The sequence below is a fragment of the Coturnix japonica genome, chromosome 5, assembly GCF_001577835.2.
Source record: "Coturnix japonica isolate 7356 chromosome 5, Coturnix japonica 2.1, whole genome shotgun sequence".
In the NCBI taxonomy this organism is placed as follows: Eukaryota; Metazoa; Chordata; class Aves; order Galliformes; family Phasianidae; genus Coturnix; species Coturnix japonica.
In genome coordinates, this window is record NC_029520.1 from 48,095,948 (window position 1) to 48,118,546 (window position 22,599).

The window sequence follows — 22,599 nt, forward strand, 5'->3', positions numbered from 1 at the left end:
AATTCTAATATATTCTTGTATACTTAAAGACCAATTCTGCTTGGTCTTGTTTGAATATATAAAAGGGATACTTGTACAGGTGCTCAGTGAATGAAAACAAAGATTTTTTGCAAGAACAGCCATGAATGGCATTAACTGGACTATAATTATTGGCATCTAATTATTAACTGCAAAGCTGGGAAATGATGTTAAGTCTTAAAGAAGGAAAATGGTATAAGGAAAGCACAATACTTCATAAAGGTCGACATAATTTGAGGTATCTTTCTGATTGAGTTAGATGCTTAGTGTGAAGATTTTTGGAGGTAACTGAGCTACAGCAGTGCTGTGAATTTCTCTTGTGTTATGTGATTTTTGCTCATCTCAGGTTCTGATACTGTCATTCTTATTAGGCGAGTGGGAAAAATGCAGGAGCAGATGAAGCTGATGGTAACTGGAACTTCACCCTGTTGCTGGAACTGTTATTAATTCGGCTGTAAAATGGAATTAAATAAAAATAATAAGCAGACTCGTAATAACATTTTATTAAAGATACTGCATTGAGGCATAGATTAAGCTTTAAAGATGACGAAAATTAACCTGGCATGTCTTCACTGATACTCTCTACACAGACTACAAATAATTGCTAAGTTACAGAACAGTCAGAGCCTGTTCTAGATGTCCTCTGCTTAAAAATGAAAAAACAAAAGAAGTTAAATAGCTCAAGGCCTATCTTTAGGTGATACTACAAACACAGTTCCCTTCTCTGCTTTGCAGTAGTCCTACTGTGAGGGCGCTTCCTCCTCTCTATGGAAAGGACATCACATTTGCTATTAGATTTCCCACCTATAACAAGCCTTCTCTCTCAGCAGGCCCCAGTGGTATCTTGCATTTTCTGGATGTTTGCTGTCCTCCCCATTGCTCTAGCACTGCCACTGGGACAGCAGTGTCAGCATCCCAGTCCTGTACTGCAGACTTTTTAAAGTCCTGTATTTATTCTGGGGATGTTTTGTGATAATACCGCTGATTCCTTCAACACCCACAGGCTGAAAGGTTTGGGGCTCTGAAATCAGACTAAGGAACAACATTCAAAGATACCTGAACATCTTTTCTTGCATTTGTATAGCAATTTTATAAACTCAAGAAGAGTAAAGCAAGCACAGACACATGCCCTGTACAAGCTGCAATACAGACAATATTTTACATACTTCATAACAACAGTAATGAAAATAATGCCAATTATAAATAAAATTGCAGACAGATTCTTACCGAGATAACAGTTATACTAAACAATAAAACATCCTCTTATAGTCATAAGTAGAATTAGTAAGATGCATAACTACAGCAGAATATAGGTCAGCATGTTTAGTCTGCTTACATGAATCAATTTGATCCAGTTGTCTGGAGAAGCAAAAGAAATCACTAATATATATATTTTTAAGCCACGCTGGCCCTGTTTTTGACCATTTACTGCATTGTTTTGCTTAGTTTGCTCATTCGCTTCCCATTAATCTAGGTAGAAAAACCAGGGCTGCTAAATTACTCAAATCTGAACATGAATGCCTGATTCTCTTCTTCAAACCAGCTTTTTCAAGGTACAGATCCAGACCATGGTGCACACTGCGCCCTGTGAAGATTATTGCATGTTTACTCATCTCCTTCTTGGTCACAATCTTTCACATCCTTGTAACAAGACCAGAGCACCATTTCTTTACTCTCCGCATATAAGCACTGAGCTCCAGGGAAGGTCCTCTTCAGCTTGCATATGATGATCATGGCAGCAAAGGGAGTCAGGTCAGCTGGATCTTTCTCACCATCCTTTCCTTCCTCAGAGACCCTTTGTGCTCAGTTTTTAAGTTTTGGGTTTTTTTTTTTTTTCACTTTGTACTTCAGACTAAAACATTTTTTCCCCTCTCTTCTAACACTCATCAGTTTAGCATTGTAACTGTCTGAAAAAGCGCGTGACTTTTAGTTCGTAAGTACATTTAACTTTAAAGCTAAAAAGTCTAAACAGTTTTTGACAGAAACTCTAATAAGCCTCGTTTCATACAAGCAGCACGGCAGCAATATGAACAGCAGATTCTGCAAGCTCAATTCAGCGCAGCCCTTAACGCCTGGCATCTGCCTCTTTAGGCTGTCTGCTCCATGAAAGAGACTTCGAATTTGTTTTTGACAGGTGTGAATAATAGTCACAAAGGAAGTAAAGTTTTGTAATACAGAGAAGAGTCCAAAACAATTACTGAGGGTTCTAATTTTGACTGCTCTGGTGCCTTTTGCGACTGCTGCAGTATGTCAAAAAAGCAAAGGTGGTGCCAACTCAGATCTGGCACACGTGGTTCTGAGTTTTTATGAAATCTTTTGCCGACAGTTCTTCCTCATGTCTTCTTCAAACCTGGTTCTCTCAGTTGTTCAGAAGCTTAGAAGTCCCTATTTCACTACTGCCATGCAGAAAAGAAATGCAAGAAAAATATTAAAAGTCAGAAGCCCACACTCTAGTACTATATTCACTAGCATGATGCGGTCCCTCCCACCTCACCGTGGTGTGGTTTTGCTCTAAATACTATCCTTCAGTTATATTGAGAACACCCACCACAGAAGGGAACTCTTTAAAAGCTCTATGGTTCCTTTCCTTCAACCTCTACCCCAGCAAAACACAACTTTAAACAACGTTCTGGTCTTGTTTCAGAAACTTTTCATTTGTTTCTTCCTCCTTTACCTTTCATTTTCCAAACAGCTAAAGGCTTGCTGAAGAAAACCTTCAGTTCCGGAGCCTCTGAGGTTATTTTTGCTACTGTATGTGTAACTTTCCAGCAGTGGTTTATGGCTCGGCTTAGCGAATGTTCAAAAATTACTTAAGTATTATTTCACTTCAGCCTGGACTTCTCATAGCTTGGAACACCCACCACTTGAGAATACTTCCCACTGCTTCGTATTTGCCCCTTCACTCATTTCTGTTTATATCACTTGCCAAATTCAGAGGTGATTATTAGACATTTACTTTACCTCCCCCAGAATTATCATTTTGGGTTAAATGCAGCTAAATGATATAAATGTTTGCAATTCCCATCTCTTTGGACCACACTAACATGACAGACGTGAGCAGCTTTGTGTCTGATAGGAACAGTTACGACACTGGGAACACATGGATGCAACTTCTAAAGACAATCCTCTGAGATTTTTATTCATGGTACACTGACTTCTTTCTTTGGCTGTGGAAGTCACTCTGCACAAAGTATATGACTATCCCACTTCCACGTAACTGCTGGCTAATTTACACTTGGTATTTCTACATGCACTGTTGCAGCATTGGACCAAGTGGTTGCATTCTGCACTGCAGAGCAGGAAGGGCTTTCAGGCTGCAAGTGAAGCCAGGTTTATCAGCCCTGTACACGTGCTGGAGCATCCTGAAGGCCAGCTCAGGGCTGAATTTGCTAGCACAACTTTGGGCAAACTGCTGTTAGTCAGTGCAGCCACCTGATACACACTTTGAGTCTTGGAAGGGAATATATTGGACTGATGCTGTTATCTCAAAGTAGCTCTCACCTGACTAAGGTCACAAAATACATCTTTTTGTTCATAAATTAATAAAGCATTTCCCCCCAGGCAACATCAACCTTTAATAACAACGTTTAATTAATATCTGTGTTTAATAGCAGTATTTATTTTGATGCTTCCCTGCATTTTACAGTCAAATATTTCTGCTACTTGTAGGTCACACACAGCTCATGTGGCACGACTGAGATTCTTCACACTGCTTCCCTCAAATACAGCGACTATGCTGCGTGGGACCACCTCCGAGCGTGGGAAGGTGAGCTGCCTGTGAACATTAAATCACCTTTTTTTCTGATAGAACTGCAAAAAATGCCATAAATTAGTGCCAACTATAGTCATGTGTTGTGCATACAGAGCTGTGAATACCGAAGTGCTGCTGGCACTGGTAGTAGTTTGCAGCCCACAGTGAGACAGATTAGAGGTAAAATGTTGTGCCCTCCTTCCAGACTCTAAAAAATTCTGGCTACCCTAAAATAGAAGCAGCTTTAGGAACGCACAGAGGATCTGCTTCTGTGCTCCTCACACATTAAACTCAGCTGAACTGCAGAAATGATCCATCTGAAATAGAAACGTGCACGTTTTAAGTTAGCCGCCAGATGGAGCCAATACGTCCCATCGCACAAATCCACAAACATCTGCAAAGTTACAACACTCCATAGATGTTACAAAGGATGCCGTTTCTTCCACTTCATAAAAGTCGGAGGAAGTCTGTGATTAGCGAGATGTTTACAAATAAAGGGGAATCTGGAGGCAGATCAAAGGTAACTCTCCAGATCTGGCACCATACCAAGTTCCTTTACTATTAGCATCTGCATGGGTTTGACTGTCAGATTAAGTGGTTGAACTTGGCCTATCTCATCACAAACTAGCAGTGCTTTCTTAATGCTTAGCATATATATTAGAAATCGGAAGATTCAGGCGGCTAAGGACACGGAATTAAAAAACAACTATGAAAAGAGAAGCATTCACAGTGTTCTTCCTCACCCTACTTTCTGGAAGTAAAGGGGATCTAGAAGGGAAGACAAGCTCCGCTGTAAAATCCAAAGGATGCAGCACTGTAAGTTCAGTAAATAGGAGCAGTAGATCTCAAAGTCTGTTCTCTAATAATCAAAGCTGGATGGTCCACTCATACCATATTTGCTTTTTGCTGAGTTGTCTGTAATTCATCCAGGATCTCGGGGATCTGGGCACAGCTCTAACAACCAGGGAGAAAAGCAGATCTGAGATAAAAGCTTGTGGTGTATGAAAGACACTGAGTTAATGCGTATGTGTTTTAAGGGACATCTCTGTTTTGACTCTGTAACAAACCAACATAGTTTGTGAGGTCTAGAAGGCCGCAGACTATTTCTACTTTTACAGCAGTGCTCTGTTTGAAATTAGTATTTTTATTCGGGGTCTAAGCCACACTGAACTCAATCAAATAAACATTCTCCAAAGAAAACTGCCTTTGAACTATTTAACTATTCGTTTGCACGGCAAAATAAAGCAGAAAGAACAGCAATAACTACTCAGATATTTATTATGTCTTAATAGACATATTTTTTCAGTTTTTAAGTTACAGCTCATCAGTAGCTCTGTCTCTGTAGCAGAATTGACAATGTCTGCAAAAACCAGCTGAATTTAAGTGAAACACAACCCTGCCTGAAAGCAGACGAGGTGAGGCTTATCCCCGTACTTCCAGGCACACACTGTGGCTGGTGCTTGTGCTTCACAACAGCGTAGATAAATGAGGTTTAATATACCTGATAGCAATGCATCTCAGCTTCTTCATCAGTTCCCAGGGATCCTATCCTGCATTCCCTCCTACAGTGCTACCATATCTTCTCCCAAAGAAGGTATATTCTAGATTTCATCTAGGAATAGGCTAGGAAAACAAGGATTTGCACAGCCCCAGATTCCCCAGTAGAGTTCCTACTGTCCACACAACCTGCAGGATTTTGAGGCCTTTGAGGCCTTTTCATTCCCTGTCAGGATTCTTGGGATGTCTACAGAACCTCAAGGTGTACTTATCCTTGGGTGTCTCATTTCCAAATCATAGATACCCACAAAAAATCTCATCGATACAAATCACGGTACGAGTGAACACAATACCAGTATCAGCAGTTTGTCATTGAGGGGAAAATTCTTGAACAGCCCTAAAAGCGCTACATATTTTCTCTGACAGGAAATGCTAGAAGCAACATTGTTTCTGTGGTTATAGCTGCAAGAAAAATTACTACAGTTTTAGCAGGCCAGAAGGTGCAGGAAAAGATTAAACCTGTTTGTTCTCTCTGGATGGCAGAAGTTAAATTTGTATCCATCATGAGACAGACATGTTTTAGAACAAGATCATTAACATGGCAAAAACGACCCAAAGGATGATCTGATGGCATCTCTCTTGTAAAGCCAGCAATGGTCATTTCAAGCGTACAAAAAGGAACATGGGCTCTGTTTGTTTCGGGCCTGAACATTTATAGTCACGACAAGCTGACTCCTGAGTCATGTGTTCTGCTGTCCTGTTACAAATTAGGGTTTGTCTTTCTCCATGAAAAAATAAAATGACAATGAATTCCAGAATCCTAAAAGCAGCTCCATACATCAGTGGCAGAAGGCACTACTAAAATGTCCTGGTTTTTTGGCATCTCGCCCTCCAAAACCTCAACCTACAAATATTTCTTAAGAACGCAATGCAAGAATAGTTCAGGTTTTTCCAAATTAGACAAAAATGCAGAAAACTGGTTTAAAGCTACTGAGAACTACAGAAATGCCCGCTTTTAAAAACGTGCTCCTAACTTCTACACTGGGATATCCAGGGGGATACTGTCGCTATCCCCTTAACTTCACTTTGCTCCTGAGCTTTCAGCATTGGAGCAAAACAGAACCGTCTGTTCTGTTAAATAAAAAAGGAGAGCACACTGGGAGAAGGGAGAGCGACAGGGCAGTGTTAGTGGGCAGCACATCTGGAGCCACAGGGCACAGAGACCACAGAGGGAGGTGGCAGCAGGTCCTGGCGTTCTGCTGGCTGAGGGGCCCAGCTCATAACTGGCCTTGGGCCAACCGCAGTAACCCAGCACAGAGCTCAGCGTCGGCTATTTCAAGAAAGACCAAGAAAGCTCCAGAGCATATTTGTGGGGTGAGTTGAACGCAGGAAGGTTTCCAATGCTCATAAAGAGGGCAGATAGCATAGATGTGTCTCATCTGTATGTAAGAGGCTGGGCTGCCTTTTTTCCTTATCAGGAAATAGGAATTAGGAATACAGCTTCTATGAAGATGCTGGGGGGAGACAGAGACTGAGTTAAGCAGCTCAGAATCACAGAATGGCTTGCCTTGGAAGGGACCTCGAGGATCACCAAGCTACAACCCCCTGCTGCAGGCCATGCTTTGAGTTCTGACAGAGATCATGTAGGTAAATGAGCCCCCCCCCCCCCCACACACACACTCATTTCTCCCCTCATGCCACCACTTTTGTTGAGATAGAGGGAACTGCAACAGGGAAACGATCCAGCCCAAGAAAACAAAAAGTTTGTAGCTTGACCCTGTTCACTGTTAACCCACATAGACACATGCCTTTTGACAAGGAAGAAGGCAGCACACAAGCGATACAAGAGCTGAAACTATGTGGCAGGGAGGAAGGAACCCACAGAGCTCAAAGTGACACCATCAGGAACAAACTTACATCCTCAGCAATAGCTGAGATACACCTGATGTTTTGATACTAGTGTGTCCAAATACAGCAGTGCAGGCTTTTATAACCACAGCAGACTTTCAGTCTTTAGCTTTTAATTAAAAATATATATATATATGCCAATTTCTAATTTCTCCATTAATTGTATATATTAAATAGCACAGACCCCCAGTAAAAGTACAAATTCTTAGAATTCTGTGATGTTCTATTAAAATCAAGATTTCTCCATGGACCTGAGAGCTACAAATACTGTTGTACACAAATGTAAATATTCTTTGAATTAGCATAGCAAGTTGCCAATAAGTATTTACAAGTATATATATATATACATATATACACACACACACTCATATTTAAACATTTAGATATCTCCTTTGATACTGAAAAAGAAGCTTGAGAGCCTTTGTTATACTTTAAAGCTCATTCCAGGTCTTCATAAGTTCTCTTTTTAAGTTGCAGTAATCCTGAAAGCCAATATCTAGGCTGGCTACTAACAGTTCTCAGGCTGCCACTCACACCACTGCCAAAATGAGGAAAAAAAGCAGAACAGAGAGAGATCCCCTAAAAACAAAAATAGCAAAACTCTTATAAATAGCATCCTTATTTCTTTCTGGCTATGTTTTGTCCTGTGCAATGCATATACATGTCCAACCTTCAAGATCCTTAAGTTTTTTAGGGGGTCTTATACGCTACATCTCCAAACAGCACAGGATGGGAATAGAAAGGAACTATGTTAACATGACTGAGAAGTACAAATTTCTTAGGGGAAATAAGATTCCGACTTAAGTATCTTTGCTTCCCCTTCATTATCTTTCAAGTAACAGTAAGACTTCTAGGACATCATAACTGCAATATTTTTTGTCAGATGCGCTTCTGTTCTGTTTCCGCAGAGTACTTTACCCTCATAGCAAGAGGGCTGAAACACTATTTCACATCCCTGTGGACATCGTCCCATTCTGTCCTCAAGAGCACAGCACCCACCCCTTATTCTCTGCATACTTTCACATTACCATAAACATTTGCTCCTGCATCTGTTTGCAAGCAAGGCATCTTGTTTATGCTTTAATGACTGATTTGTTCTCATGTATTCCCCAATCACCTGTTGGCTATTTAAGTCATTCTGCTATGCTCTGCTTAAATACAAATAAATCCACTCTAAGCTTTCATGCAGTGCAGTCCATGTGCTTTTTGAGCCTTATTTTGGACATGCATACCTGTGAACAACAAGGCACTGCTTTGGTACTGCAAGAATAGGAGAAAGAATTCATTCAAGGTCAGTAGGAACAAGCTTTCCTTAGAAAGGATACTACAATACAGCTTATAATTGAAAAACAAAGAGATTACAGAGTGTTTGTGAAGTCAGATAGCTCACATAAATACCACCGTTCACGGTTCCTAAATTTAACTTCTGTAGTTGACAGGTCTACTCACGCTAGGAAGTTATTCTGGTTGTTCTTTTGGTGAATCACTTTTGGGTCAAGTTTAGACCAATGCATCCTTAAGAATGGCTCCTGACCCTGACCAGAAGTGTCCATAAACTACTGTTAGCCTTTCCCTGTATTTCATAATCATCTTTTAATTTGCACAAGTCACCTCCTCCTTTTCAACAAGATCTATAACTACTCATTGCTGTGCCATGTTCTCCTTCCAGTGCAAGCGCACCATCTGCATTAGTTTGTGCCATAGTGAGCTGATCACCTGGGCTGAGAGCTCTCCCAGCCAAGCTAAGTCACACTCACTCTGGTATCACAAGCATCTACAGGACTTTATCCCCTCCTCCAGGCTCCCCCTCTGTGCTACCTTTAGGATGTTTTCCCCTCTGCTTCCCTTTGCACAGCTCTATCTCTCCACCTGACCCTTCCAGCCTTTGCCCTCCCCCCTCTTCCACTCCTCCAGCTTACCACCAGGCTCTTCTGTCAGCTCCCCAGCACCCTCTAGCTCTTCCTCAGCTCTCTTGGCTGCTTTTCCCACTTCAGTCATAGCTGATATCTTAAGTGAGAACCTGAGTGCCAGAGAAATTGTGTGCAGTGTATTAGCCCCCAAACCTCCTACTACAGCAAGTGCTTAACTACTTCACTGCTACAGGTGGTCAAACACTTTATGGATCCCTCTAATTACCTTTCTACCACTGAATCCAGCACTGAGAGCACTACAACAGACATCATTCTTTGAACTCTTACGCAGTGAGCTTCAGTCCTGCTTGGGATAGGAAGCGTGTAACAAAATTCTAGTAAGAGAGAAACTTGGAATTAACTCAAGAGCTGGAGTGCATTAACACCAGCAGTGCTTTTAGTTCCAGCGCTGTTTGGGACTCAGCTGACTTCAGCACCTTCAAGAAAATCTAAGACTGAGCAGTTCCAGCAAAATGCTGTAGGCCCACGCTGCAAATGAAGCAGCATCTGGGAGCCAGCAGCGAGCTCAGGCCTGCAGCCCTATGGCTGGGCCCTTCCCCACTCCCTTGTCTTAGGGGAAACACATGTCAAACCAACAAGATAAGTTCTGATTCACATTTAAAGCTGAATAAAGACAAGGCCACTGGTACTCGGTTTTATATAGATAGATAGATTTAGATATAGTGGAGATTTTCAACTGTTTCAATTTATCTAAACAGTCTTTTGAAGCTCACCACCCCATTAATTCTTGAGAAACAAGGGATCAGCTCCTGGCTCCTCCTGCTCTCAGCACCACCACTGACATGCAAACTGGTTGAAATCACTTCCCTGTCCATGGCTCAGTGGGAGGCCACATTACTACCCTGGTTGGTAAAGCAAGATCTGCTAGGAGAAAGTACAACCAGCCTTTATTTTGTAATAGTTTCCTCTACCATTTCGTATTAGGGTCCTGCTGCCCCCCATTAAAAACCATACACTTCACATTTAAACAGCTGGTGCCTACGAGTCAAAGCCAGTTGCTCTCTCCAAGGCCAAACTGCCCCACTGAATTGATGCCAGCTGGTGCTTAGCAGTATCTTTAAATTCAGTTAAATTAAGAGACAGGCTACACAGATTAGGGCTACACTGGAATCAGAAAGAAATCTTTAAAGGCATTAAATGTCTTTACGTTTATTAAACAAACTCTGTAGTTTTTTCTCGTTATATTTCTTGTTGAAAAAAAAAAAAACTGAACATTCAGAAAGTATCGTGAAAACAAGAAACAAAAAAAATCTAAGGTTGACATGAGCCACACTCCCCCTTCCCTTCCCACCCAAGCAATGGGACTATCTACACACCCATCCCACTTTTAACTTCCCAACAAAAGCAACAAGGCACCCATTTACAGCTAAGCTGAGAAATGAAGTCTTCAATGCACATTGTAATTCTGCGTACCTAGCAATCCGCCACAGCAAGTCTTTCCTTGTATGTTATAAGCAGGTTATATAGACCCACGTGGGTAAGGATAGCCAGCAAAAGGCCAATGTCAGTCATACGGCAGAACAGCCCATTATAGTTATGCTAAAATTTCAAGTCTGGAAAATGACCACTGTGCTGGAAACTTCTCAGTTACCACGACAGCCAGTAACTCCCTTTCCCTTTGAGCACACCAGTCCAATTCTGCGAGGTTTAACTGAGCCTATGTGCTCTGACCACTGGGATGCAAATTTCAACATAGCCAAGAAGCTGAGCATCGGGGCGGCCGGCTCTGCCCTTACAGCAGTCAGACAGCAAAGGATTATTTCTTGGCATTTTCTTATCGTTTTGAAAATTAATCAACTCTGGGATTATGAACAATTAATGCTCTCGCATATTAATTGCTGCGATCTAAAATTTTCACATGAAGAAACAACACGTGGAAATATTAAAGCACTCATCTTACGGACATGGATCCGAGAACTGTTTAATAGCAGTCAGTGAAGGGGTAACATTGTGCTTTTAATCTACAGGTTTAAAAATAATGATTTGTATATCTACTTAGTAAAACAATAAAATTAAGAACAGAAACTGATATTAGGAAACAGTGAAAATGTAATCATTAAACACATGAAGCTTTTCAAAGCTATATACTTAATGAGCCTAGACACCTATGATTAAGAGGGTCTTAAAAAAAAATAATAAAAAAAGACTTGGTTTTTTTTTTAGCTTTTATCTACTATACTGTATGCCTTGCTTTGGTGTTCTCTCTGCTGCCAACTTAATGCTGTAACAGTATGATTATGCTCATGTTCTTTTCAAATGCTTGGCATTATAGTGAGATCTCATATCTTTTCTCAAATTAAATTTTGCTCCACATACTCCACATGTATACAGGTGAACATCCATGTGCTGCTCCAGTTGCTCATTATTTGGGAATATCTGAAAGCAGACCTGGCATATAGTCTCTCCAGCTGATAAGTGAGATATCATATGCCGTACATGGTCATGTTTTCTGAAGTTTCCTTGATCACAAATGGAACAGACATACCTGGCCATTCCTTTGTGCATATCATTGTGGAGCCGCAACTGGCGCTCTCTTAAGAACTGCTTCCCACATGTCTGACAAACAAACTGTTTTTCCTTGGTATGAACAGTATAGTGTTCCCTCAAGTGACAACGCTGATAAAATCCTTTCCCACAAAGATTGCAGAAATGCTTACGTCTGTGATCTCTTTCATTCTCTTCCATCATGGAATTCTTGAACAGATCTTGCTCCAGGCAGTTGGACATATGTTCAACCGCTAGGTTTTCAGTTTCAAAACGCTGCCCGCAATTAGGACATCGGAAAGGACAGGCAGAATGCTTATATAACTGTTTTTTTTGAAGGCTGTTCATTTGGAAATGACTGTCCCTGAAGTCCTCCAGCATGTCTGCAAACATCATGTCCCTGATTTCCGACTGCTCCTCAGGGTTTTCTTCCAAGTCCATTTTTTCCTCAGAATTTCTGATACCATTCATGGTCAGATCCTGGGGTTCTCCACAGGTCTGTGCATGATCCTGTAACTGTTTGCCCTTGACCAGTATTTGACCACACTTGCCACAGGCACATATATTTTCTATGTGTTTGGATAAATAATGAGAGGACAGATCCTCCTCAGTGATCGTTAGCCCACAGAGTTCACAGGGAGCATTCTCCACATCTTCCTGGACGGAGGGAGTTTTCCTGCTAAGGTGCCGCGGACTCTTTAAACACCTTCTTTCATCCTCATCCATGGATAAACGGGGTTTTAAAGTCTTCCGAGCATTTCTCTTCTCTCTCATCTCTTCCTCAACGTAGTACCTATAAAGTGGCTCTTCCTGCTCATCATCTAGGTCATCGTTATCAGAAGACTCGTTGCAGTCTTTATCTGTCACCTTGATAATGTTATAATCCTTCATCTCATCTGCAGGACTGTCCTCTGGTTCCATCTTGATGACAATCCTCTTCCTCTCAGAGGCCCGACTTCCTTCTTCCCCTGACGTCTCGGATGCCACCGTGCTGCTCTTCCTGCTTGTAACATTGGACACGGGAGAAGAAGAATCATCGGCAACTTGGCTGGAATCCCCTTTGTATTTGTCTGTTTGCGTAGAGATCATTTTAGAAGCGGAGTCCTTTTCATTAAAGTCTATTTTTTCAGCACCGTAGTATCTGGTACTTTGGTACGAATGCCTGTTGGTGCACGATAACACATGCTCATCCAGTAACTTTTCACAGCTAAAACTAAACCCGCAGCTGTCGCAGGTGAAGCTCCTCCCGAAGCGGCGTGAGTGGGACACGCGCTCTTTTGTATGAGAGTATTTGGACGTGGTGCTTTTTTTGCAGACATCAAACAGTTGTTCGGGGAAACTGCTGAGCTGCAAAGCTTCTTCATCGGGCTCTTTGTTATGGGATGTATTTACTGTTGAACTTGGCGGCTCCATGCCCCACCTGTTTGTTTCGCTGCCATTTCGAGCAAGCGTGTCTTCGTACATTCGCACGCCGAATATCATTTTACTGTTCTGGGTGCTAGAAGCAGAAGAAGAGCATTTTAAACTAGACGAGTCTGTATCCTGTATATCTTCCAGACACTCAGGTACATTATAGAGTTGCAAATAGTTCATGGCCACTTTAAATTGCTCAAAATTTGCAGGGGCGGTCATAATTTTTCCTAAATACATGAACTGCAAAATAAGATCAAAGCATTCAGCGCTAATCTTCATGTTGCTTAGATTCAGCTGGGCTGTAGTGTGTTGATGGTTCATAAAAAACATTCTAAAATAGGAGCTGCATGCAGCAAGGACTGCTTTATGTGCCTGAAAATAAATGTCATCTATAGCAATGCAGCAGTCACACAAAAAGCCCCACTCTCTTTGGTTGTTCAGCTGCTGAAGGACGTAGTTGCTGTGGCTGGTTCTTGCCATCTTGTACTTCAATCACAGCCCTGCAAAAAGAAGATGATGTCTGTTAAAATCGTAAGCACAAGAAATGGAATACGTTTAAGTTTAGAGAGGAATCACCATCTTTTTCCTCTCTAGATCTCTTCCTATTCTCACGCTGTTTGTGGTATGATTTCCTGTCTGGACATCTTTGCTGACAACTACTGTTGATGCCAGTGAAAACATCCATAATCCCATGCTCTCACCACTAGACTTACAAGACCAGTAAACGAATCAACATAATCACCACAACATCAGTTATGGCAACACTGCTAGAATATAAATTAGCAAATATATCTCAGAGTCCTACAGCCAAGATGTTCAGATAGGAACTCTGGATGCAGAACTTCAAAAGCTTCACAGGGCAGACTTCTGCAAGACAGCCCCAGGACAACAGCTCTACAAGGTGAGCTGACTGTAAGAAACCACCGCTGAGTCTCAGCTTGCCTTTTTCACCTGCCAGACCAAAGGACCTATGATGCAACACATTACTGGCAACAAGGCTGGGCTCAAACTGGTCTTTCCCTCCCCACTAAAGGAAATTTAGAAGAGACATCAGTGAAGTATCCACACAGGCTACATCTACACACTTGTTTGTTATTTATGGTGGCTTGAGGATCTTCTCAACCTTATCTGCAAGATATTTAGCAAACCAGGAGCTGTGCAGCTCAGGTGCATTCTCAGAAGCGCAGGGCAGGCAGCATGTCCCACACAAGGCTGCTGCAGACGGTCACCAGGCTCGCTGTGCAACATGGGCAGCACAGAAGCAGGAAGTGGTGCACACCATGCCTCCAGCTCCTCTTAAAACCACTCTTTCATTTAATATAAGCAAAGCACTTGGAGACTGGACCGAGAAAAGAAGAGCTGATGAAGAACTACAGGCCAGAATGCCAGACACAGCAGCACTGAGAGGTGAAGCCTCAGTGAGAAACTGCAAACACCTGAAACAAAGTTCTGAAAGTGCATGTTATACATGAAAGGACCAACTTGTGCTAAACAGGAAGGAGGAAGAAAATGTGCTACTTCATGTTAAAAAAAAAACACCCAGAAAAAATACACGGTGTACAGGAGGCATCCATTCAATTTACAGAAGACTAACTGCAACCAAGTAAAGCTCCCTGGTAGATCACACCCATCTCCTAGCGACTGGAAAATGAGAAGAAAAATTATATTCCATAATAAGCACTGAATTCACAAATCAGAGGTGTTGCCTGGGCTGTGAAGTAGCAGATCTAACATTAGTCACTGTTCTCCTTCATTCCACAAATGACTGTCACGGAAAAAAATGCATCCAAGCCCTCTAGATGAGGAAATGCTCATCACTGCCCAGCAATATTCCCTACTGCCAATCCTATAGCCATTCATGAGGACCACTATCAGCAAAAGACCTTATGTGGCAATGGGGATCTTGAGATTTGGTTTTATATTGATGATTAACACCTGAATGACAGCTCTTCCTCTCCCCCCAGTTTATTCCTACAGCCTCAGAACTCAAGGTAAGCACATCACAATTCACTGCCCAGCTTGGCTCAGTGATGTCCACTGCATATTCTTCCAAGTGCAAAGGTGTTTTGTATTTCAGGTAATTAATCACATACTCAAATGTAATTTAGTATATTTCATCAAGAATTCAGATCAGGAACTGCATAATAACAGAGAACTGACTTCAACTTCCAAATCCTAAGACTGAAAATCAACAAGAAACATGAGAAGACACAGTCTGAGATACCATTGGCCTCACAGTGTGAACTTCCACTGGGACAAGAAAAGGCTTAGGACTGCTAAAGGAAGGAGTCAGGACAGCTCACATTAACCTTCTTGTCCTAACAATGCAACAAGCTTACACTCTCTGTTTTTATTTTCTACATACTCAAAGTATTCCATTATTCCTTCCAGTAGCAAAACAGCAACACAAGGTCACAAATACCTGCACACATCTGCAAAGGGGCATCTCAAAGCAGTGGGAAAGACCTGGCAGTCACTGCAGTGACGGGGCACAAACACACTCTCTAAGTTTCCTTCTTTGAAAAAAGTGAACCATATTTCCTCTTTTGACAGAGAAACTCTTGCAGAGCTTTCGGCACTTGAGCCCTGATATGCAAAAATAACCCACCGGTAATGCCTTTCTCCTGCCACTGCATTGTAAAGAACCAGCCTGAGCATGAGAGCTTGGTCAGGCCAATAAGGTGCTCAGATGTGTACACAACCTCCATCACAGTAGTACTACAAGGAGGTATTAAAATAGAGAGCGTTTGAAGTTATCTATGTTAATGAAAGTTCTGGCAGCCTTCCTCTGTATGCTGTATTAACCTGCCGCGTGTAACCATATATTTACAGCTGCCAACACTTCCCACTACAAGAGCCTGCGTTGGTCTATTTAAAACTCTGACAAACTTCAACCAGCAAAGGCAAAAGTTTCCTTGTGAAACGTGTGCTTCGGACTTGTTTTTTTCCAGAAAATTTCAGCTAAAGCAGTTCCAAAAATGAGGTTTTGTGTATCTAAATTACTGCTCTTCCTTTCAGACTCAAACAACTTTCTCTTGCAAGATCTTTGGAGGGAGACATCACAGAATCGCAGGGGTTGGAAGGGGCCTGTCCAAGGCATCCCATACAGTGTGGAAACCCTTCTGGCTGCTGTGTGCCACCTCCACTCTCAGCCTCACTGCACCAGGTCATGTCACTGCGTTCCAGCATCCCTGGCAGCCAGAAGAGAGCAACACTTGGCTCTGATTGATGAGAGCCCAGCCAGGAGTGGGCTTAGAGACATTGAGTGGAGATCAGAAAGCGTAAGAGGGAGCTGAGGGAAGAGCTCTGGGAGTGCAAGGAGGGACAAGCTGAGCTGTGAGGAGGACTATGGGATCAGGAACAGCCGTGGGCAGACAAGATGGCGCGGTGAGGATCTACATGAGGGAGGGAAACCACCTGAGCAAGGGACTGGGAAGAACCAAAGTCCTGGGGCAGAACGGAAGAATATTACTCACACACACATATATAAGCATAGATACACACACACTTTTACTGGGCAACAGGCAGAAAACTATCACAGCACGCACCCACTCAGCGCTGGAGCTGAACTCTGAATTCTGCCATTCCTTTGCTCCTGGCAAATATCACAGGTTTGTTGAAAAACATCCTCCCGTCAAGAGTGAGCTCTCAGAAAACGATCCTTTACCATTATCCCGTTATTTTTAATTGCTCAAATGTCAGAGATTTGCATTTGTCACCCATGTGGGTGGTTCAACGTTGCAAACTATTTTAGAGATTTTCTTTGGAAAGAAAACAGCCATTAGAACAAAAACATCCTTTCTAAAAGAAACCAAAGGTTTCAAAGTTAAGTGCATACACAAGACTTAATTAAGCTAAATTCCAGTGCAGCAGTCACTCAACAACCTTTTATGTACACACCGTAACCTTCCAGCACTTCTCTTACCAAAAGCTCCTTTCTTTACTGGGCTCACCCTCTGGATTTGCTTAGGGGATGGACAATGTGGACTTCATGTACAATGTGAGATCTCTGCTCATTTAGCACAGGGTTTGGAGGAGGTGAGGTTGGTAAGGGAAGGTGAGGTGGGTAAGACAAGAGGAAGAAGAGGAATATCTCACAAGATAGAGCACTGCTTAGAAAACAGCAGCCCATCACTGTCAGTGGCAGGACAAGTCATGTTAACCTTTGAGTATTTTGGCTTGCACTTTTTCAGATGTCCAACATCTTTACGCAGGGAAACTGTCAGCAGTACCTCATGCAAACAGGAGCTACCACCGTGTGTATTAAACACTGATGATCTTGGAAAATTCAAGCTCTACACACAGAGTTTGTCCATCCAAATGTGCATCTGATCTTCTCTGACTCTGCTTCCTATTTCAATAAGAAAGGTGACCACTAGCCTGACCAGCACACTGCATTTATGAAGCACCCCAACACTGCAGTCAAAAACATCACAGGGAGCTCCACCAGGCACCTCCATCACTCCATCTTCTGCAACACCCAATGAGAGCAGTAAGCACAGCGATGGGCCGTGCTGTGAGTAACAGCGGATGATTCAGAGGTGATCTGAAAAAGAAAGTACTAGAAAAGCATCTGATGGGAAACTGAGAAGCGTAGATGCTTTAGTCAGGTAGTTTCAGTCTAAGCCCCAAACTCTAAGAAGCACAGAACGTATGTGGAGGCTACGTGTTTATTTGTACGTGGCAGAGCTTTGATTCAAGCTGCTTACACGCCACGGTGTTTTCCTTTTGAATCAGCACTCAGGTACAATTACTACTCAGATATTATCACCAACAAGCCAAGCTGCACTACTACACAAACCAAGCGTGTTGTTTAGAAGCCAAGGACCAGAAAGAAAAGGCTCTTATTACAACTCCATGCTTTTCTTCTTCCCCTCAGATTTTTAGTTTTAAAACATTTCAGTACGTTCTAGAAACAAACGAAGACTTCAAACTTTTCCTTACTAAACCTTTAAGAGACTGCTGAAGCTCTTTCACTAACTCCTCTGTCTTTAAAAAAGAAGTACCACAAGGTTCAAGATTCAGGAGCCTCTCGGCTCCTAAAATTAGTAGTTGGTTTTAAAACCCAGCATTTCCACTGCTGAGCAGGCAAAAACAGACTGCTTACATGCTTAGTTGCTGGCTGCTTTTCTTCAGAAACCAAGAGCAGGCTGGACAAAAGTAGAATAAATGAGTGGAGAATTTGGTGTTAATAGAAAATGAGATGGAAAAACCTCAAGGAACCAACGCCCAGTTATCCAAAGAAATGGGCTGTTTGGGCAGCAGAAAGCAAATTCCCCATCCCATTCACACACCACATCTCAGCCCAATGCTGGCTCCCAAGAGCTGCTCTCCTCCCTAAAGAATTACTTTGCCTCTGTAGGTCCAGATTCTACATCAGAAAATGTGGATTCCTCAACAACAGCATAAAGATGCTCAGGAAAAAAACCCCACACCGCACATCCAAGCTCTGAACGCTGCCTGGGAAATCTGGGCATTCAGCTGCTACGCTGTCTACAGAGCTGCTGACAGGCAACAAGTTTTATCTACACATTAACAGGAGGAAGCCACTGAGACTGCTGTGATACTGCACGGCCCAAGAAGGCACTCAATTAACACAAACTCTGCAAAAAAGGCAAAGAACATGAGGACAGATGACTGCTGACCATCACAACAGCAGGTATGGATACACAGCAGCTTGCATTGTAAGTGCAGGATCCACAATCGTGTATTAAAAGTTATGAGAATTCCACGTACTGCCAGGGAAAGTCTAATTAGGCTTCATTACTTGGATGAGGAAGGACCGGCTATAATTTATCCTCCTCCCATAGTCCTTCCATTAGCTGCCTTCAGGCACACAAGCTGTGAAGCTGCCTGCCACGACACAGATACTCATCAGTACACACATCCTGATAGCTGAATCAACTGATGTTAAATGCCTTGTTGCCAGTGTATGGAAACAAGCTTCAGCTGGGCTAGGTCTGAGCCAGGGAAAGGCAAGGAGCAATGGTGGGAGCCACTGATTCCCCCATCAGTTCACAGAGCTCCCCAGTGATGTAGCACCTGAGCTCACAAATGAGAAAAGTCCCTCACAATTTAACAGGTTTCTATTGTCAGACACTGATGATTAGTTAAAAGGCATCACGCAGTCTTAGTAAGCACTCACCTCAAGAGATGAATAAGACAGGAAAGGATGAGCAGCTAAATTAGGAAAACAGTTTGAACTGAAACCCTAAAAGTTACCACCTCAACCAGCTTCAGGTAATGCCTGTGGAGTACGAAGCATTGCAGAGAGCTGCATGCAGTGTTTAAAGTAACTTCCTATCCACCAGGAACTGCTCTATAAAGTCACAGTCACTGTTTATCTGACACTTATACATCTGTAAAAGGTGGTGAAGCAACATAGTAATGATATGTCTGAAAGAGAACACCCTGACACCAGATTTAAGCCTTGCAGCTGCTGATGAGCCTCCACCTGGGCTCCCTGACTTGTGGCACATATAAAAACCGAACTGCTAAAGTCTCTATCAAATTAACTGGGTTTAATACAGAAGAAGGCAACTGCTGGTTAACTCTAGAGAGCTTTGCGACAGCCCAAGGTACACAAAAACAGAATTACCAGACCAATCTGAAGCTATAAATGGTCTTCATGCAAATCATCTCAGCTGAACTCGGTGTGTGGTGCTCACTGTGCCCGAGCAGCAGCAGGGCAGAGAAAGTGACATGGGGCAACCAGTGGGCAAAGCTTCTTGACAAAAGCACAGTGGGTTCTGCAGTGAAGAACCTCTGCAGGAACGGGCACTATGGAAACTTTCATCACCTCACATCCAAGCAGCTTTTACCCCACGCAGCATATAAGTACCTGCAGAGGATCCTGGACTTTCAGTGCTTCCGCTAGCAATGGATATATATGAATAAAGCACTTAACCTCGCACACTCAAATATGAAAGCACCTAAAAGCCCAGAGTAAGCCCTGGACAGTATGCCATGCTATGCATGCACTGTGAGTACACTGAGCATACTCTCATCGTAATTACTGCCAACTCCTGTGCCCGTGACAAGACTGAGGACGTGAGCCAGCAGAGCTGAAACATCTGTTCAGCTCATGGTCCTACCCCACACAGCCCAAACCTCCCTGCCCCTGGGAAAAGGGGCTTTCCAACGCTCTGCCAAGCAGCACCAACCCACAGCCCCGCTCCCAACCCTGTCCGTACAAACACCAAACCAGCCTCCAGCAGCAACCAAGGCGATGTGCTGCTCCGGTTCCACATGTGCCACGGCCACGGCTCACCACGCAGGGCCCTGCCCGCTCTCCGTGCCCATACGGCCCCGGCTCTGCCCTGGGAGAGCTTTGGTTTCTAATTTAGCCAAAGACGGCAGCGCTGCTCGCGAGGGCTGTGCGGGTTTTTCCAAGAGCTGCAGCGAGGAATGTTAAACAAACACCTTTAATTAAAGGAATGTTTGTTTCATGTAATTAAATGCCTACGTTACACGGCGCTGCTCCAGCCCCGGCTGGCTGTGCAGTCTGCGCTGTGCCGTGCGATGCCGAACTCAGCGCAGCGCCGACGTGTCGAGGACCGGAGTTACACCGACTCTCATAGCACGGCGGCACCGCTTCCTCTCCTCCGTCCGCCACCTCTCCGTGCGGGGCGCTCAGAGGAAGGAGCCTTTCGGCACCGCCGCTTTCCGTGCCCGACCGCTCCCCCAGCCCGTTCCCGGCCGCCCCCCGAGCGCTGCCCGCCCCGAGCGCACCCCGTTCCGGCGGGGCGGGGTGAGACGGGGCGCCGCGTTCCCTGCGGACTGCGGCTCCGCTCTGCGCGAAACTGCCGCAACTCAACTTTACACTGAAAATCAAAAAAAGGAACAAAAAAAAAAGCCCCAATGCCAGCAGAGCACGGAGCGCCGCACAGCCGCTGTGAGCACGGCGCTTTAACGTAACGCCGAGCCCCGAGCGCAGAAGTGCGGCCGCCGTGCCCTTCTCGCCCCCGCTCCCTCCCCGCCCCGCGCAGCATCCGCCGCCCCGCGCCGCTTCCGCAGGGCCCCTCCGCCCGCAGGTGGAGCGCAGCGCAGCGCCGCGTGGCCCCGCTCGGCCCGTCCCCTCCCGCCGGGCGCAAGGTCACGGCGGCGGCCGAGGGCCGGGCAGCCCCTACCTGCCGGTACCACTATGGCGGGCCGGGCCGGGCCGGGCCACGCCGCGGCCGGAGCCGCTCGGCACTTCCCACCTCCCGCCGGCGGCGGAGCTGCCGCCCGTTCACCCACCCCGCTCCGCGCACGGACCCCCGTCGGGCGCAGGGGCCGCTTGGCCCCACTTACCGCGGAGCGAGGCGAAGCGAGGGGTAGAGCCGCCCGCACCGCTCCCGCCGCTGCCGCTGCAACAAAGGACTTCCGCCCCGCCGCGCCTGCTGCTGCCGCAGCGCCGGCTCCGCCGCGACCGCACGGAGCCGGACCCCTCCCCTCGGCGGCCGGCGGCTCCCGGCCCCGCCGCTGCCAGCGCTGCTGCGCCGCGCCAATGCCGGGCCCGGCGGGCGGCTCCCTGCCGCGCTCCCCTCTCCTCCCATCGCGTCGCGGAGGCGGCGGCGCCGAGGCGGGGGTGGCCCGCGCCCCCTCCCTACTACGCGGCTCCGGCCCGGCCCTTCGCCCCCCGCCGCTCCCTCGGGGCCTCGTGCGGGGGTGGGGGCTGCAGCCGGGGCTGCCCCCCGGTGTGACAGCTGCCTCGTGCGCCGTGACGGACCGTAAATACCGAACCCCATCACCGAATCGCATGATACAGTATTGCTTGTGTGCCCAAATTCCACCCGCTGACGCCTTTCCTCCTGCAGCTTAAGGCTGGTGCAGGGAACATCAGGCGTCCACCACTACTTTACATCCCGGAGCATGGAGCAGCACTTTGGGTTTTGTTTTGCTTTGCTTTTATCTTTTCTTTTTCTCTCTCAGAGTTTTCCCAGGCCTTTTCCCCACCCTCCCGGAGCTTCTCCAGGTCCTCTTGGGCTGAGCAATGGCATTTCCTGGAGCTTCTGCTACTTGCAGGGCTACTGGACACGTTCACAGGGCTGTATGGCACCGTTTTGCATTTGGCTTTGCCATCCAAAGGGCCATCGGTCGCTCTGTGTGGGATCCAATCCACTGAGCTCCATCCATTGGAGGCCGTTTCCAGAGGTGCCATCACTTCTGTGTTGGTACCCAAGGAACTATCAAATCATTACTGTTGCAATGAGCCCAGAAGGTGATGCTGTCCAAGGCTGCTCAGCTCCAGGTGGGCGATGGCAGCAGAAGATTTGATTACAGATTTGAAAACACCACAAGCTACAAATGTAGCAACCAAGTGCACGTGTACATAGAAACAACCCTCCCTAACAGCCACTTCATTGACATTCACCCCTGTTCTGATAGCCACGATGACGCCATCACAGCAGTTATGACATCACAATAGCTATGATGACATCACAATAGCTATGATGACATCACAATAACTATGATGGCATCACAATAGCTATGGTGACATCACAATAGCCATGATGACATCACAATAGCTATGGTGACATCACAATAGCCGTGATGACATCACAATAGCTATGACAACATCCCGCTGTGGGCTGTAGCACTTTGTACCCCTGAAGC

The 22,599-nt window shown here is 44.9% G+C and overlaps 1 protein-coding gene across 6 annotated transcripts; it reads right to left on the reverse strand.

The window, feature by feature from the left end:
• Positions 1-506: 506 nt before the first annotated feature.
• ZBTB1 (zinc finger and BTB domain containing 1) lies at positions 507-21,461 on the reverse strand. Of its 6 annotated transcripts, XM_015865629.2 has the most exons (4): positions 21,295-21,461; positions 11,591-13,502; positions 9,094-9,194; positions 507-2,414 (listed from the first exon to the last, which is right to left on the reverse strand). In XM_015865629.2, exons 2-4 carry the CDS (start codon positions 13,480-13,482, stop codon positions 2,404-2,406), a joined length of 2,004 nt encoding a protein of 667 aa, XP_015721115.1. In that variant the 5' UTR covers positions 13,483-13,502; positions 21,295-21,461; the 3' UTR covers positions 507-2,403. The 6 variants fall into 6 exon arrangements, with proteins under 6 accessions (XP_015721115.1, XP_015721117.1, XP_015721116.1 ...); XM_015865631.2 differs by lacking the exon at positions 9,094-9,194 and having other exon boundaries at positions 11,763-13,502; positions 21,295-21,459; XM_015865630.2 differs by lacking the exon at positions 9,094-9,194 and having other exon boundaries at positions 21,295-21,459.
• Positions 21,462-22,599: the final 1,138 nt, after the last annotated feature.